General features: G+C 40.3%; 1 protein-coding gene across 1 annotated transcript in view; it reads left to right on the forward strand.

Annotated features, from left to right (window-relative positions):
• Window positions 1-1,710: 1,710 nt before the first annotated feature.
• The window catches only part of MARCHF11 (membrane associated ring-CH-type finger 11), a 31,815-nt gene continuing 16,184 nt past the window's right edge, over window positions 1,711-17,341 (forward strand). Inside the window, exons 1-2 of the mRNA XM_042048874.1 lie at window positions 1,711-2,043; window positions 3,015-3,170. Coding sequence (XP_041904808.1) covers window positions 1,795-2,043; window positions 3,015-3,170 — 405 coding nt within the window. The 5' untranslated portion in view covers window positions 1,711-1,794. The remainder of the gene's footprint in view (window positions 2,044-3,014; window positions 3,171-17,341) is intronic.

The following is a 17,341-nucleotide window of genomic DNA, read 5'->3' on the forward strand; positions in this document are numbered from 1 at the left end:
TACAAAAAAAATTACATGTAGAGAATTTCCTAACTCTACAGCATCTGCTGTTCATCAAAACGTCACTGTCAATGTGCCATTTTTTGCTTTACATGATCAAATCTGGACAAATCCCTTTTATTTACCTACTTAACAACCACCTTGTGAACAAATGTAATTTTAGGGCTGAAGCATCTTGTTCTAATGCCAAGCTAAATGGCCAGCACTGGCTTAGCTAAGGTAGAGCTGCCAGAAAAACAGATTTTCATGAGAATGGGAATTAGTAGCTGATGAGAAAAGTTATGATACTTCTTATTCCACTATAAGAAGTCAACCTCCAAATATACTTTTTTTAGAGCAATACTGAAAATAGCATTGGTGTTCTTTGTCCTTAATGTATCTGTTGCATCCATAATAGACACAGACTCTAGGGGGACTGAAATGGCTTTAACAGCACCTTGCCCCAATTGGTTTGAATGTCACTCTCCTGCAATATGGGTCTGAGGGTTTTCTGCCAACAGCACATTGCTGAGCTGATCTCCAGCCAGGCTGAAAGGTCGGACCAGGTGTTTGGAATATACTCTGCAAGCCTCTCCGGAGAGCTTGAGAGCCACGCAATGCTGTGAGATCATGGGCTGAGGAGTGCTGCTTTGGTTCTGTGTACTGCTTCGGTCTTCTGATAAAATGTCCACACCAAGAAAGCCACTACTATCACAACACAGCCAGTGAAGGCACTGGCTGAGCTCATTAGGTACTCCCTCATCTTGAGGCTACATCTAAGCAGCCAATGAGGAAGATGTGTGATTTCATCACACTTTGGATCTAAATGTGGCTATGGAAAAGCATATGGCTTTGCAATTGTTTTTGGGGTTTTTTTAGATTTTATTTCTTTCTCCTTCCCTGCACAGACAGTGCTGTCATCTTCACGAGATCAAATGTGCATTGGTGTCATACTTGATGCTGAAATTCACACCTACTTTCCTTCAGCAGCCCCAGCCAAACTTTAAAGATTTTCTAACTGCTGAGGATTTTTTTTAGAAGATATTTGATCATGATGCTTTTAGCAGATTTAATTTTGAAAACGAGGTGATGTAATGAATTAAAGAAAAAAAAAAAAAAGGCCAGCCACAGAAGACTGGGAGAGCTACTGTTTCACACCCAAAGAACAACTGTTGAATATTCGTTCTGCAACGTCCTGCAGCCAAAACCACGATAAAGTAGAAAGATCTGTAGGCGTCCCCTGAAGAGCCGCGTCCTCCGGCGCTGGGGGGCCGTGGTTGAGGAGCCCCCTGAGCACTGAGCGCCGGGAGCAGGGCCGGGAGGTGGCCACGAAGGGAAGGAAAGGCAGTGCCCCCGGGGCGGGGCAGGGCCCGCGGCCGCCGGGTGCGGGGGAAGCCGCTGCTGAGGGCAGGAGCGCCGGGGGGCGGGCGGGAGAGCAGGCAGGGATTTTCGTCCCGGAAAGGGGCAGGGGTTTCGCCCGGCTGGGCAGGCGCCAGGGCGGCGGCTCTCCCGGAGCGGGGCTGTGACCGCGGCGGTGCGGGGGCGGCGGTGCCCGGTGCCGGACCCGCGCCTCCCTCCCTCTTTCCCTCCGTCCGTCCCTCCCTCCGTCCCTCCGCGCGTGCCGCCCGCCCCGCCCCGCCCCGCCGCCCGCGGCCCCGCGCGCCGCTCCTCGCACAGCGCCGGGCCGTGAGGGAGCGGCCGCGCCGGGTCACCTTCCCGGCCGCCCGCAGCCGAGAGCCGCCCCCGCCGCCCCCTCCCCGCCGCCATCCACCGCTTCGGGCCGTCCCCGCCCCGGGGAAGCGGGTGCCCCGGGGCATGAGCTGCGCCGCGGGGAGCGTCGTGCTCCCTGCCGGGGAGCCGCTGGAGCTGCCGGCCGGGGCGGGGGAGGCGAGCGGGGACAGCCCCGAGGAGGGCGAGAGCCGGAGGGGCGGCTCGGAGAGCGGGGCCGCCGGCGGCGACAAGCCCGAGACGCGCTCGGTGTGCAGCAGCAGCGAGAGCGGCAGCGGCGGCCACGCCGGCGGGGCCGGCCCCATCTGCAAGATCTGCTTCCAGGGCCCCGAGCAGGTGAGGAGAGGCGCCGGGGTCGGGCGGGCCGGCACCCCGCACACCTTCGCACCCTCCCGCTCTGGGGCCGAGCCCTGTCCCTGGTGCTGATCGCGGAGTTGCTCCCGGCAGGAATCGCCCTCTCCGGCGGCGGCTGTGCGAGCCCCGGCTGCCGCTGTGCGAGATGGATGTGGCAAACGCCTGGGGCAAACCTGAGCCGGCGCAGAGCTTTGGGAGAATTCAGGGATTTTGCTGTGTCTGGCTTGCACGCTGGGTGTCCTCTGGCCCTCGCGCTCCCCTGTTCACCTCTGAGGGACTCTACACAATACGAATTTCTCAGGTTTCTGTTAGACTTTAAAATGACAGTGTTAGCTTACAGGTAATGCTGAGAAGACCTCCAAGTATCATTTCTGTCGTGACTTTACTGGGCACAATATCAGCAATGGATCTGTAACTAGCATTTTATAGCTTGTCTTGGAGTCGGAAAGAAGAGAAGAGCTGATTTGTATAATACTGAAACTACTGGGGGAAGTGCTTAGTTACATTATTTAAGGTCCTGCCTGACAGCTGGCTAGCTGGACAGCACAGAGCCGTTCTCCAAGAGCGAGGTTCTCTTGGAATCGTGACGTCACACATTTCTTTCCAAGTGATGACTGCAAATAGCTGTTGGAGAAATATATCCAACCACTTTTGGAATCTTTTGAGGTATTTGAAAGGGCTAATGGTACTGTCGTTTAACGCACGGTAATATTTTGTTTCACATAGGTACATGCACATGTGTAGGCAGCTTTCTGTCTTTCTTCTCAGTAGAAGCAGCTAGATATTTTTAAGACAGTTACATTTTTGAGTATTTCATAGCCAAAAATACATGCTTTTTCACATATTGAAATTGAGACCAGGTCATTGTTACAGACCCCTAAATATTTCAGTATTTAGTGTACATGTACATGAAAGGTTCCTTTAAAGTTGATGTTTCTGTATTGCCTTTCCAGGGTGAATTGTTAAACCCTTGCCGCTGTGATGGCTCAGTACGATACACGCATCAGCTTTGCCTCTTAAAGTGGATAAGTGAAAGAGGGTCATGGACCTGTGAACTCTGCTGTTACAGATACCATGTTATAGCCATTAAAATGAAAAAGCCTTGCCAGGTAATTTGTTCTTTTTAAAAAAAGTATGTGTTTTCAGTCATTTTTTAAAACAAAATGGTTCTTACTTTTACATCCAAGGTTTTTGGAAAATACAGCAGAAGATCCTATGTGCCTCACCAGCTAGCACTTGTACCCACTTGAAGTTGGGTTTTAAGACCAGTTACATATTAAAATGTGTAGTGATTTGGTTCTGTTATGTTTTTCTAGTTTTTGGCTTGCTGTAGAAATGGTCTTTAGAGGTTGGTAAATTCCGTAAGTAGTTAAATCATGCTGAGATGTGACAGAAAACTGGGATCTCCCGGATTCACTTTCTGAACTTTAAACATGTCTTTATTGTTTGTTAAAGACTCACTCAAAAGTTGATTTTGTTTGTTCTTCAAGCCTGGGGTCCAAAGGAGAGAGGTGAAGAAAGCTTCTGTTGTCAGTGTATTCATCTACTATGAAAACGTAAAAGGAGGTGTCTTTTCAGTCTTGGCACAGTTCAGAATAATAGAACAGTCTTAAAGTTCTGTCCACCTGCAGCTGTTTCAGAAGCTGAAATGTGCAGTAACATTTTCCACAGCTCTGTTTCAGCAGCATCAGAACATTCAGCTGGAAGTTAGAGCATTGTAGTGGTAGCATGTTCAGGGAGAGGCGGGAGAGAAACTCAAAGCTCCAGCAGATCTCTTAGGGAAGCCTTAATACCACTTTGCATATCAGAATCCTTTAGAGGCTTTAAATTCCATCCTGGAAATTGTATTTTATAACATCTGAGGAACACATTTAGTAAGATAATTGTATCTTTTTTTAGTTTTGATCCTAAGAGCGCAGAGATGATGGAGCTCTCAAAGGCCAGAGCACTTGGGTCATTTTTCTGTGCCTGCATTTGATTGGAGTTTTATAGAAAAGACATGGTTGGATGGTAATGGCAGTTGTGTGAACGTGATAAGCATTCCTTGGATACAGGATATCTGGAGTATTTGCTTATGGTTGTTCAGATTAGGGGCAAGTACTTTCAGAGCCAGTGGACGTCAATTTTTTTCCTTTATAAATCCTCAAAGGAAAGTTTTTGGTAAACTTTCCTAGATAGAATTTTTATGATGTAAAGCAGTAAAGGATTTGTAAAACACTCCAGATAATGAAGGTGGTAGATTCTGTTTCTACAGAGACATGGTTTGGCATGGGGTTTGATCCTTTTGGTTTTTTTAACCTTTTAAAAATCTTTATTTCTTGCATATCCACATCAATCTCATCCTTTTTCTAGCAAAGATGATAGCAATAGTTTGCAGTTATAGTATCTGAAAATAGTTGTTAGACAGCAAAGACATGACGCAGTTGTCTGCAGAGAGGCATCTAGTACTATTTGAGATGTCCTAAGGTAGCCAAAATATGTACACAGAATAGCAGATATGACAGAACTTACGAAGGACTCTAGAACTGCAGCTGGAGGCCAAGTGGATAGTAAAGGTCATCTGAAATGTCATTAGATATCTATGTGTGGACAGCAGCATCAAGCCCAGTTCTGAAGAACAACTATTCAGTTTCTGTGGAAAAGAGAAGCAAACAAGAGTCAATAGATGACACAGCAGGCAACAAAGTTTTTCCAAGCTTAAAAGGGAAGTTAAAAGAAACTGAAGAGACACAAGTTAAATGCCATTCACTGCATGAGTTGTCACCTTTTTTTTCTTTTTTCTGGGGGGGAGGAGGGAAAAAAAAACAGATTCATGTTTCTCATTCAATAGCTAAATACTTGATTTATTCTTAGCCCTGTCTTTCATTTTTTAGGTAAGTCATTTAAGTCTGTCCTTTCTTATTCTTGACAAAATAGCATACAAAAAGATTCCATGGAGTTGCAACTCAAATAATAAGTTAGACATGCAATCGTGAGGTCAAATTCCTGACACCGAAAAGATGACCCATCTCTTTGAAGGAGCACAGTCGTACCTTTCTCAGTCTCCTACACAGAGTATTCCTCTTGTAGTTACAGAATCTAAAAGGAAGTCTCAAAATGAAGTCATCTGTGTAATTTTATAAGGGGAATCAGTCTTAAAATGTTCTCCCTCCTCCCCCATATTCTTGACTGTAATAGAATTGGCCGTTTTTAACAGCTGTCTTGGCTTAAACTTTTGGACGGGTTCTGAGTCGTTTTCTACACTACGCAAAAGCTCATTTTAAGGTAACTTTCTGGTTAGTTTTGGCAAAAAGCTAAGGGTGAGACCATTTCAATACAGAAGGAATTTAAAACATCTTCAGCTGAAGTAGTGAATGTACTTAAAAGTTCCCAAAAAAGGAGGACTTCTTGCATAATGTTAGAGACAAAATTTGGACAAGAGTAGTTTACTCTTTCAACAACCAGTAGTCTGCCTCAGTCCATCTTCCCAGAATTGTCTCTACCACTCTTTTACTTATTAGAACTTTGTAGGCAGCATCACAGGAGAGAAAACTGGTGCTATTAACAAAAGTAGCTTTTTCTCAAGTGAGTGCAGGTTTACAGCAGGTCTGTGCAAAGTTGGTCTATTTACACTCAGGTCTATGCAGATTTACACCAGCTCTTAAGGTTTGCTTTCACCTTATGTATATAAGGAATGTAAAAATGTGTAGGGACTTCAGAAGCAAGAGATTTTTCTATGTTTTCATTCAGAGCATTGGAATAGATGTGGATATTCCATTTAATATCTAACTTGTTCTATGGTTTCCTTTGCTTCATGGAAGGCAAAGTAATCCCCAAGGAGTGCCTCTTTTTGGGCAGTGCATTCAAGAAACAAAATATTTCTATTCCAATAGAAATTTTTCCAGATTGACTGTTCCAGTTTCAGCAGCTGCTACATAATTTACTTTTAAGAATCCAACCCTGAAAACACATAGATTTTATTGTAGAAATAAACCTTAAAACATTAAAAAACCCCCAAATTAACCCATGGGCTAACAGTGAAAGATGAGCACACAAACAAGTTGATGGTGTTTGATATGATGTATAACAGAGAAATGCAGATTTGGAATTCTTTAATATCCTTCTTAGGATCATATCAGAAAGACGTATTTAACCTTGCACTAGTCCATTAACAAAAGCACATGTTCATGCTGCTGGACTTGCTCCTTTTGGCAGGGTGGAATTTAATCCAATAATAGGCAGGGCTATGTTAATAACTAGAAACTTCACTCCCTCCCTCCCCCTCAAACTATAATGAGGGGAGCTGGAACAAATACTGCTCTGGGCAGGGAGTTTTGGAAGGGCTTTTTGAAAAGACATAAAAAGGAGAGAGGAACTTCAAATGTATGACTTGGAAATTAAATCCACTTAGAATTAAATTTTAGATTAACAAAAAGAAAGAAAGTGCAAAAATAAATATTTTTTATTAGTTTGTTAAGCTTATAATTTGTACAGATTTCCTTCCTAGACAAAATACATTCCTAAAGAAATATAAACACATTGTTTTGTTTTTATTGGTTACTATCTAATTTTTAAGCTGTTAGGAGATTAGTTCACTAGACTTGCACTTAAGTATGAATGTGTATTGAAGAATGTCAGTGCTCTCATAAGATTCAGAAATAATGTTTAAAAGTGGAATAGACTCATGCAAATGTTGAGAATATATACTTTTGTGCTAAAACCTGTCATTTCTATAAGTGAGTAGTAAAGATATTTAGAGACTTGCCTTTTCTGGACTGTTGCTAGTAGTAGTCTATCATAAAATCGTGTCACATTAGATGTTTAATAAATCCCATTCATTAAAGCGTTATATTCTGGTACTTTGGTGGAATGGACCTATTCCGAAAGTGATACAATAGATGGATGTGCTAATTTAAAACATAATTGTGTGGCAATTCAACACCTTTTCTGACACCAGAAAAATCACAAAACTTGCTTTAAAAAGTAAATTCTTACTTGTTAGGCCTGATTTCTTAAAATAGAAACAAATTAAGGTGGTACGTTTCAAAAGGCAAAGTTTCACTTTTCCAAATTTTGTTAATGTGCATAATCCTCACTCATTTGAGTAAGCTCACTGGCATCAACTAGATAAGCATGAGCAAAACTCTGCAGCAGACTGCAGGTATGTGAATGCATGTTACATTAAAAAGTGCAAAAGTCCAGTTCTTCGGATGCTTCAGAATGGAGGCCAGTGTCCAGAAAAAATTCTGTAGTAAATGTTTAGTAAAAGTTTTGCCAATGACTATGCTCAGCTGGATGACAGCATTGAGTTCTTCTAGGCATAACTAAGAAGGAGAAAGGGACAGGGCTGAAATATCCAATTATGCATCCTAACTGTGCAGTGTACTAAGAACAATTAATGTCAACTCCCCGTACTGAAGATCCGGAAGGATACATTGTGCTATTCCATATGTCAGTGGGCAAAAAAGAACAAGAAGGATTGTTCCAATACTAGACAATTTACAAAGAAGTTTGAAGAAGAGATAAGGGACAAATCCATGGTACACTAGCCTGGTACACTAACCATTTCTAACTATAATTGAGTTTTTGGCATCTCAAATGGGATGTGTTTTAAGAGGCCTCTTGAAAAGAGAATAGTGAAGCTTTGCAGGAACCCTTTGAATGTGAAGGCACTATACAAGGGCTATTGGAAAATAAAATACTTGGCTGAGATAGGTATCATGAACTGAATGGAAATGAGATTCAATGCCTGAGTAATCATTAGAAAGTAATTAATATGTCAATAAATGCCTAAAAGGACTTAAAAAATCAAATCAAGTCTTTTTAATTTCATGTGATGAGGAAGAGAGTCCATCATAGTGGAGAAAGAAGGCCAGTAACGTGGTCAAAGTAGTGGACTAAAAGGAATTGTATTTGAAGCAGTTTTGTACTTGCTGAGAAAATGACTTTCGTCATGAGCTTAAAAGATGTGTTACAGTAATTGAGACTTAAGATAAAAGTGATGATGAGAAATCAATTTTTTATGTTTGAATAGTCTTAGATATGCTGCATAGATAGCACATGCAAGTTTTAGAAATACTGGGAACAGGAGGATCCAAATATATATTTAAATTTAGGATAATTCCTGGATTACAGAACAAATTTGTGTATTGGAGGGACAAATCTATACTGCTTGAGGAAGGGTGGGACATGAAAATTCTAGAGATTTTAATGAACCTAATAGAATGGTAAGATCTGTACAAAAAGTGGTAGAAACTGACTAATGCTTTAGTTTTGACAGGAGAGAGAAATCTGAAACAGAAAACTAGATGTCAGTCATTAGCATAGATATAGTAGCTGTACTTCTCACACTCATTTCTTTTGTAAGCATCTGCTTTTGGCCACTTCTAGGGAGAATTTCCTAGACGAGACAGACCTTTTAATCTGATACACTCAGAGTCATCTCAGTGACTGCACTGGGTAGATGGTGATTATGATGTTGTAAGTAGCACGCTTAATGACTTTAAAAACAAGAGGTTAGCAGAGCTGTTGGAGAGGGCATGTGAGGGTTTTTTCTGTGGTGGAAAAGGCAAAATACATTTTCTGCTTACTTTCTGTGAAAGATCTGAAGGTAAATGAGAGACTGAAAGAGAGAATTGGGTAAGCAATTGTCAGTGGTGCAGAGTACAGAGAGTATAAAAGAGAGGACAGTAAAAATGTCACCACCGACTTAAAAATAGAAATGCAAAAAATAGAAGGCATCAAAGAGAAAATTCTGATGGGATAATGAATTTCATGTTGTGTTTTCTTTGTTTTCTTGTAATTAATGCATGGAGAGACTTGGAAATAAAAGGAGTAGAGGACTGGCAAATAAAGGCAGCAAAAAGTTGTGGAGACAAAAGTCATTTTAGCTTGAGAAAAACGTTTGGTTGGCCATTCAGATGAGAGAGCACATTTTTCACAGAGCAAGTGAGCAGGCCACTGGTGCACTGCTAGCACACTAGAGCTGAATATTTGGCTGTTAGCATACGGCGCTGAAGGAGTGCAACGTGGACATTACAGTGGAAAGGAGGAACAAGCTTTAGAAACTTTAGAAAAAATGATAGATTTGATAACAAGAGACAGAAACCAGGGGATGGAAGAATATCGTAAGTACCAATGATCAGAAAGTCATGAACTAATGAAGAATAATAGGTGAACAAAGGAACTGATTCTGTCATCATGGTGAGAGTTGGGTGGGGATAGAGAAGAACTAATAACAAAAGACTAGATACTGACTTACAAGTACTGAAGCATATTTGTAAGTGATGAGGAGAAATGAAATTCATCTGAAGAGGTCAGAGCAGACATCAAATGGGAGCTGAAGCCGTCAGGAAGGAATATGGAGACTTACAGAAAAAGTCAAACAGTTTAGCAGTTCTGTCAAGGTAATCAAATAGAATACAAAACTAAAAAAAGCAGAGCATACTTAAAAAAAAAATGATAGTATTGAAAGTATGTGGGTGTGTGCCCCTGATATGTTACTCTTTTATTTTCTGTAGCTTATTAAAAAAGCAATTGCTTTCTGTTTTTATTTTGTGAGATGTGTAAATTGTGCTCAAGGCAGTTTGACTGCTAGAATAGTGTGAAAAAACAGTGCAATGTAAACTGTGAATGGTACTTGGAAATAATACTTTAATTACAAGTGTCATCCTGATCTAGTGGTAAGACATATAATACAGATTTAAAGAGTGGCATTATCTTGGTGTATTAAATAATGAGTTAACTACTTCAAGGAAAAAAAAGTGGATTCCTTCAGCCTAAGATTTTCATGGGGCAGAATGACTGGCGTGAGATACAGTGCCAGGTTGTTTTTCAGAGGAAATACATCAAATAACAGTTATTGCTGGAAATATAAGCATAAATTACATATTTGCAACAGACTTCATTATAAAAAAACCCAAAAGTAAAAGACAGTGTGAATGGGAATCAAGGTTGCTACATATAGGTGCTTATAGATGCTGCCGTTGGAAATGCTAAGAGTATCTAACAATGCAAGGCTTAAGACATGGTGTCAGACCTGCATTTAGGAACCTTTGTGTTCCTGGTTTTTGTCATTTTCTGTTTTCTTGGGTGTTTTCCCAATAGCTTGATCTGCTTGAAATTTGTTTAGTGATCAAGGATTTCTTAGTTTTCGCAATAGAAATTTCAGTCTTCTTGTCATATATCAAAAATCCCAATTATTCAAGTCTTTAATTCCTGTCAACAGAGATTAGTAAAGAATACTGAAACCAAGAGGTGGTTGTTTCAGCAGGCTTCTTTGATTTCTTCATATGAAAAATTGTTCATACACGATGGTGTACTGCTTTCATACAGCGTGTCTATGATTCCTTAGCTTATACCGGTTTGGCAATATAAGTAACCTGCTTTGAGCACCAAATACTGTCAAAACATCATGACTTCTCTACCAGTCTGTGTTAACTCTGAGGTGTCCCTGTAGTTTAATCCACAAATGAAATTTGTCAAAGAAAGTTTTATTAAATTAATTTTGCGACTTCCTTTTAATACTTCTTGTTTTTGAATGTTGGTCCATTCTCCCTGAAGTCTTCAGTGCTTCATCCCAATGACTGGCAGTCATGTCAACTTCTTAATTTGCTATATTGGGGACACAGCTTTTGCACCTCTTGCACTTGGATTTTTAAAATTTTTTGTCCCATACGTAGATTCAAAATGGATGTTTGCTATTCATTCTGAAGATTCTTTCTTGTTGCTTCAGCAGTGTGCAGAGAATAGCCCCTGCATGCTTTTGTGCCTACAGTGCAACAGTGAAGGAACACTTTGACCCCAGTTCCTTTGAAGTACTTGTCTGAGTCAGAGCATCCTCATTGTGCATTTTGCCTGTATGACTCTTTTCCCATGGGGTTCTGTGCTTCTTGTTTTAATTTATTTCAACTTTCCTTTTTATTTCATTTCTTCATTTCTTTTTTTTCTCTTCTCCTTTTGTTTACATTTCAGTGAAGCTCATGGAGAATGAGTATTCTTATCCTTGGCCACATGCTGTTTCCTTACCCACTACTCTGTGTGTATGTGTCCCATTTTTGCATATTTTTCTGGCAGTATCTTCCCTCCAGGGCAGCACTGAGTTTTGTGACAAGCATATTCCCAGTACTGGAATGCACCATACTGTTACCCACACAAACCATATTAGTGGATGGAGGCTATTTCCTAAGCTAAGGCTCATTTTTCTCACCTTTTATGGCCAAGGAACAGATATAATAAGATAATTCCTTAGTAGTTTCACAAAGTCATGAACCTTACCATCAAGACAAAATACTAGCTAGTTTTACGTGTGTTTAACTACTCTCCTAACACTGGAAGCACTTTATTCCAGGCGCTACAAGGATTTTGGAAAAGGCAAATTCCATAAAACTGGCAGCCAGGAAACTGCTTCTGAAGAAAATGAGAGGAAACTTCAGTATGCCTTCTTTTCTTTCCTGCTAAGGAGACTCCCTCTGGTCCCTGGGCAAGAGCAGACAGACAGAAAGTCTACATCTTAATGGAACACTGTATGTATCTCTCATTGCTTTATCTGAGCAATCTGCAGTTTACTAGAGCTTGTGGTTACTCCCAGCACTTTCTGTTCCTCTTTGAATGGCTAAATTCTGCATCTGTTTCAGGGCTGCTCTTCCATAGGGGGAGAGCAATATGACAAATTTTACTTGAAGGAATGGGCTTAACAGCTGATGTGAGCTCATTAAGTCACATCAGAATAACACAAATAGAATATGGGAGACTTACACTTTCAGCCTTTTCCTGCACCTGCAGCCCTGTTCATCCACATGTAGTGACCACAAGAATCATTGTAAGCTCAAATCATTTTATGTCACCTTCCAAAAAGGACACTTTGCTGGTATTTGAATGTACAAGCTGACTTAAAATCCTCCTGAGGGTCACTTCCTCCTCACCCACCATTTACAGAGTATTGCATATCATCTCATTGCCTTCTGGATGCTTGCACCAAATAGAAATTTGATTAATAACTGATGCTTTTCCGGTATCTGTCAAACTTAGGGAAAGATCTTCCTATCCTCCACTTATATCCACAGTATAAGCAGAGGGACCTTCAAATGCATCTTGTAGAAATGCATTCATGGGTGCATCATCGCTCTCTACAACTACCTGAAAGGAGTTTGTAGTGAGGTGGGTTTGACCTCTTCTCCCAAGTGAGGAACAAGCAACAGGACAAGAGGAAATGGCCTTAAGTTGTGCCCAGGGAGGTTTTGATTGGAGATTAGCAAAAATTGCCTCATCAAAAGGGTGATCAAGCATGGAAACAGGCTACCCAGGGAAGTGGTGAAATCACCGTCTCTGGAAATGTTCAAAAGGCATGTGGATGTGGCACTTGGCAATATGGTTTAGTGCTGAATGCAGTGATGATAGGTCAATGGTTGGACTTGATGATCTTAGGCATCTTCTGCAACTTTAAGATTCTGTGATCCTATAATCTCTGGGATTTCAAAATCCTCTACTTCAGCCTGTCCTTTCCTTCCTATAGCCTTGGTTAAAAATCTAGAAAATAGGTGAAATTTCTTTTTATTCTAGGGAAATGTGCCTACTTCAGAGTTTCTCCACTGAGAATGGATATCATGTACTTGACTGTGTTCAGAAATTGTGGAAAATATGTTGTGCATTCAGTGGGAAGAGTTTATGGCTGTTGGAATTTTAAAAGCTTATCCTTCCCCTGGGCCTTTCCCTCCTGCCTTTGTAGATCTCACTGATACAATTGCTGTGAATCTAGCCCCAGCAATTAAACCTACAAGATCTAAGGACTTCAGCCTTCTAGTCTAGACCGTTTCAGAATAGAAAGCAGTTTCAGTAGTTTAAATACTCCCAGATGTCCTGGTGTTCATCATGTGACACAAGTGAACCTTTGTCTTCATTGTACAACTCTCATGCATCAGGTCTTCATGATAACCTTCAAAACCCTTCCTTGTTTGGGTTCAGAGATACAGCCTTCCAACCTGTTTACTTAAAAATCATCTAGAATTTCTGCAGCTCTATATCCTGTGTTAGTACATCTGAAGTGCGGATAAGAAGCCATGTCTTTGTCCCAGTGTCACTCTCTCTGTTTTCATCACCACTTCTCTGGGCAACCTGTTCCAGGGTCTCACCACCCTCACTGCAAAGATTTTTTTCCTAATATCTAATCTAAACCTACTCTCTTTTAGTTTAAAGTTGCTAAACCTCATCTGATCACTACACTCCCTGATAAAGGCTCCCTCCCTGTCTTTCCTGTTGTCCCTCCTGTAGGGGAAGAGAGTTTGGTAGAATATGTTTTATGACAAGAAAAAGAAAATTACTTTAGAAAGCTAACTTTTATTTACAAACTCAAATTCTTGCGGGAATTTGCATGCCTCCAAAGGGGTGGTTAATTTGTACATCTCATGTTTATTTTCATTACTAAAGGAAAAGCACTTTCAGAAAACTCCTGTGCTGGAAGACAGCAATCCAACTGTTCAGACTGTCTGTGGCAGTCAGCATCTCTGGAGGTTGTGGGTCCAAAGTCGCAGCTGCTTAGCTGCCTGCTGGAGGATTCCACCACTGGACTTGCTTATTATGTTGGTTGAGAGTCTGGGCTGCTTCACTTTGGTGGACCATGAGCAGGCATTCACAAAGTGCCATTTTAAAAGCTGTTCTATTGGAAAGGTGCTGAAGCTTGTTTTCACAGTCACAAGAAAATGCCAACCTTTTCCCATCAAAACCTCATTCCAAGTTCCCAGCATAGCAAAAACCTGTCTGGTGTCAGTATACTGGCCATTTTAATGATTTTTTTGCATGCAGTTTTTTTATGATAGTGATTCACAATCATGTAATTCAGAGTTGGATGCTGGATAAGTTACTAAGTCATCCAGGACTGACTGGGCAAACCTACCTGAAGAAGAGTATTAGGTCATCTCTTTACCAGGTGTCTGAGCCGCTTACCTCTTCGAGTGCTTTGAGCCATGAGCTCTTACACTACCTGTTTCACAGTCCTGAGATGTTCCATTAGCTCAGTCTGCAGCCACCAGTCTTAGATGCTCTGCCCTTTCTCAGCTCACAGGCTTGATGTTTCTCAGAGTCTAATGAGTAAGTGAGAATTTCATCTGAGATGGAGAAACCTTCCCTCCTTTTTCATTAGACATCATCCATATAAGGATGAGTTGCCCACAAACTCTGGATATCAAGAAATTTTTGTCTGACTACAGTGGCAGAACCAGGGCCTTTTGAAGATCTGTTTCCCTGTTTCTATCCATTCAGAGAGGTGAAAAAGAATCATAGGATCATAGAATGGTTTGGGTTGGAAGGGACCTTAAAGACACTGGAGTTCCAATGCCCCCTGCCATGGGCAGGGATGCTGCTTCGTGGATGAGGTTGCTTAGGAACCCATCTAACCTGGCCTTCAACACTTCCAGCGATGGGACATCCACAACGCCTCTGGGCAACCTGTTGCAGTGCTTCACCACCCTCTGAGTAAAGAACTTCTTAGGTTTTTTTTCGTTTTTTTCAAGTGGGTAGCAAGTATTTCAGGGCTTATATCCTACAGGACCACTAAGGTGTTTTTCTAAGAGTATCCTCAAGTGTTACTGTTAGTATTGGTAAGGAATCCAGAGACAGTGCTGACTGTAGGGTAGAACAATCTTATGAGCTTCTGTTCTGAAAAGAAGACCAGTAGCTCCATCATATGTAATCAGTGAATGTAAAGAGGGGACTATTGTGTAGAAACAGCAATACATGATGGTGTTTATAGTCATGAATTTTAAAAATTACAGTTGCAGAACAGTAAGTGGTTCTTCCTTAAGTGTGTTTTCCATATGGACAGCATGTACGTACCTTTCATTCTTTTTCAGTGCTTTTGGTATTTGAGAGAAACTGATGGTATATTTATTTTATGTCTGTATTTGTACTGCAAGAGAAGGTACATGGGTTATGTGTAAGTCATATACATGCCATTAAGCCAAGAACAATTTATAGTTTAGGAATTTTCAAGCACAATGATATGAATGGATATTAAAGTCTTTGGTATTGCAACCATTGCTCCTTGCAGCACTATGATTGCTGATGTACAATGTAACAAGTCAGACAGCTGGGAATTTTCAGTGTTCAAAGCATATTGTGCAATTTAATTTAATTACACCAAGGGATTTCAGACATATTCATGATATGGTTAGAGAGAAATAGAGAGTTTCTGGTATAGTGTATACTATAAAGGCAGCTATTCTCTTTTTTTATAGATAGAGCTATAATATTAGATGATATGTATTATCTAAATTGCCATGCTTTGTAATTAAGCACTACAGCTTATATGTTTTATAAAAATGGACTCTAATAAGTAACTGAGTGATCAAAACCATGGCTACCCAAACGATTAGAAAAAAATCAACTGATTCAAACAACAGCACATATTAGTGTATAGTTGTGATTATTTAGCAGTACCTGAAAAAACGAATGCAACTGACTTTTAAAATTTTGCTGTTTAATATATACTTAAATAACAACTTAATAATAAAATATTTATTAATAATAATTTTAACATTAATACATTATACTAATTCTTGTAAATGTCTTATGCATACTTTTAAAGCCTTCTAGTTACTATACATATGTGATATATAAAACATGTAATTAATATTAATTAAAAAATTATAATTAATAAATAACTTAATTCTTACACTAGGCCAAATTTTCAAGCAGTATATTATTTACCATATTCATTTGCACTGTCTAAAATTTTATAATTATGACTAACTTCTCTTTAAGTGAAGATTTATTGCAGATTTAATTGACTGTAGAATCAATCTAATTGATTTGCTAATCTAATAAATTACATTCAAGTTGACTTTTAAAGCAGTCTCTGGCAGGTTGCATACAGCTCAGAACCCAGGATTGTTTTCTTCATGATTACATGCTAGCATATAATAGCTTGGTATTCTTACTGCTCTGCCTTCTAACCTTAGTCCAAGATACATGTTATCTTACTTAGGGATGAGACAAGGCAACAAGCTGAACTCGGGATATATTTCTTGAATCTTTTTGTTTCCCTTAAAATCTGAAGTACTCTTTGTTTCACATCTTAAAAAAAACCCACATGAAGTCAGGATTGCTTCTTCCCTCATGAGCATTTTTCAGATTTTTGTATGAAAATTCTGATTGCAGTCTGTCAATTAGTTTTTGCTCAGGGCCAAAAGGAGTAGAGGCCAGTATTTGTACTCAGTTGATTTCTGGTGAGGTTGTACCCTTCTCTGCTGAAACACATCATTGCCATACAGCAACAGGAAGAAGACTGAACAGGGAAGGTGCAGCTCCCTAACTAAAGGTGGGGAGTTGCTTTGTTCCAGAAGTATTGTTCAACTATTGTGAATAATGTTGCTGCAGGATGCAGGGAAATCCAGTGACAATACATGGTGATGTTACTTGATTGCATGTCTTTGGATTCAGAGAGTGTCTAGAAGGAGATAGTGGAAAGATGTAATTATTATGTACTTCAGACAAAACAATGCTTTGCAACTAAACTGTGCTTATCCAATGGAATATGTTTGTGCATCTGCATTCTTAGGGTCCTCTTTCAGTCTTCTTTCAGTGAACTGGAAACTTTGAACTCTAAAATTCCAATTACATGGCATTTCTTTCACTTTCACGTGATTTCTATGGTTCTTTTCCATTAAAGCCTTTCCATGGCTTCTTTTTCTGCATTCAGAGCCCACTGAAATATGCCAGTGACAGAAATAGTTCCTGATGCTTTCTTTGTACCATACTAAAATAATTTCCCTACTTACCCCCATGGAGATGCTGTGAACAGAGTAATCAATTTCATTGGCTTTCCCTTTGGTTCAGTGAACATCTATGTATTGTATGGAAGTGTTCCAATAAATTACTTGGAAGAAGTTCTACTATTGAATATCCTGAATAACACAGAAATCTCAGTTATTAAAATAGTATCCTTAGAGGTGAAAGTTTAAAACCTTGCTTTAACTCAGGTGAACAATGGGTTTGAGGCAAGGTTCTCACAAGGGAATGGACCAACCATTAAGGTGTAGAATATTCTCATATAAACTCTCTGTGTTTCCTTTTGCACGGGTTGGAGTCAAAAAGACAGAGAAGGAGTAGCCAGCACTTTCAGAAAGTCAAGCTAGCAGATGAAATGGGAGTTTCAGTAAAGGAACCATAATTAATACTTGAATACTTTTAACATGATAGACAAGAAGGCATCAACAGAAATGATCAAGAACAGATGATCCCTGTGTATAGTGACTAGTGTCCAGGGTATTTTTGTAGAAGATGCGTGTTCTGGCCCTCCATGCTGAGC

Source organism: Corvus kubaryi, unplaced genomic scaffold (genome assembly GCF_017639235.1).
Source record: "Corvus kubaryi isolate FWS band 111438036 unplaced genomic scaffold, C.kubaryi_AGA036_p1.0 68, whole genome shotgun sequence".
In the NCBI taxonomy this organism is placed as follows: Eukaryota; Metazoa; Chordata; class Aves; order Passeriformes; family Corvidae; genus Corvus; species Corvus kubaryi.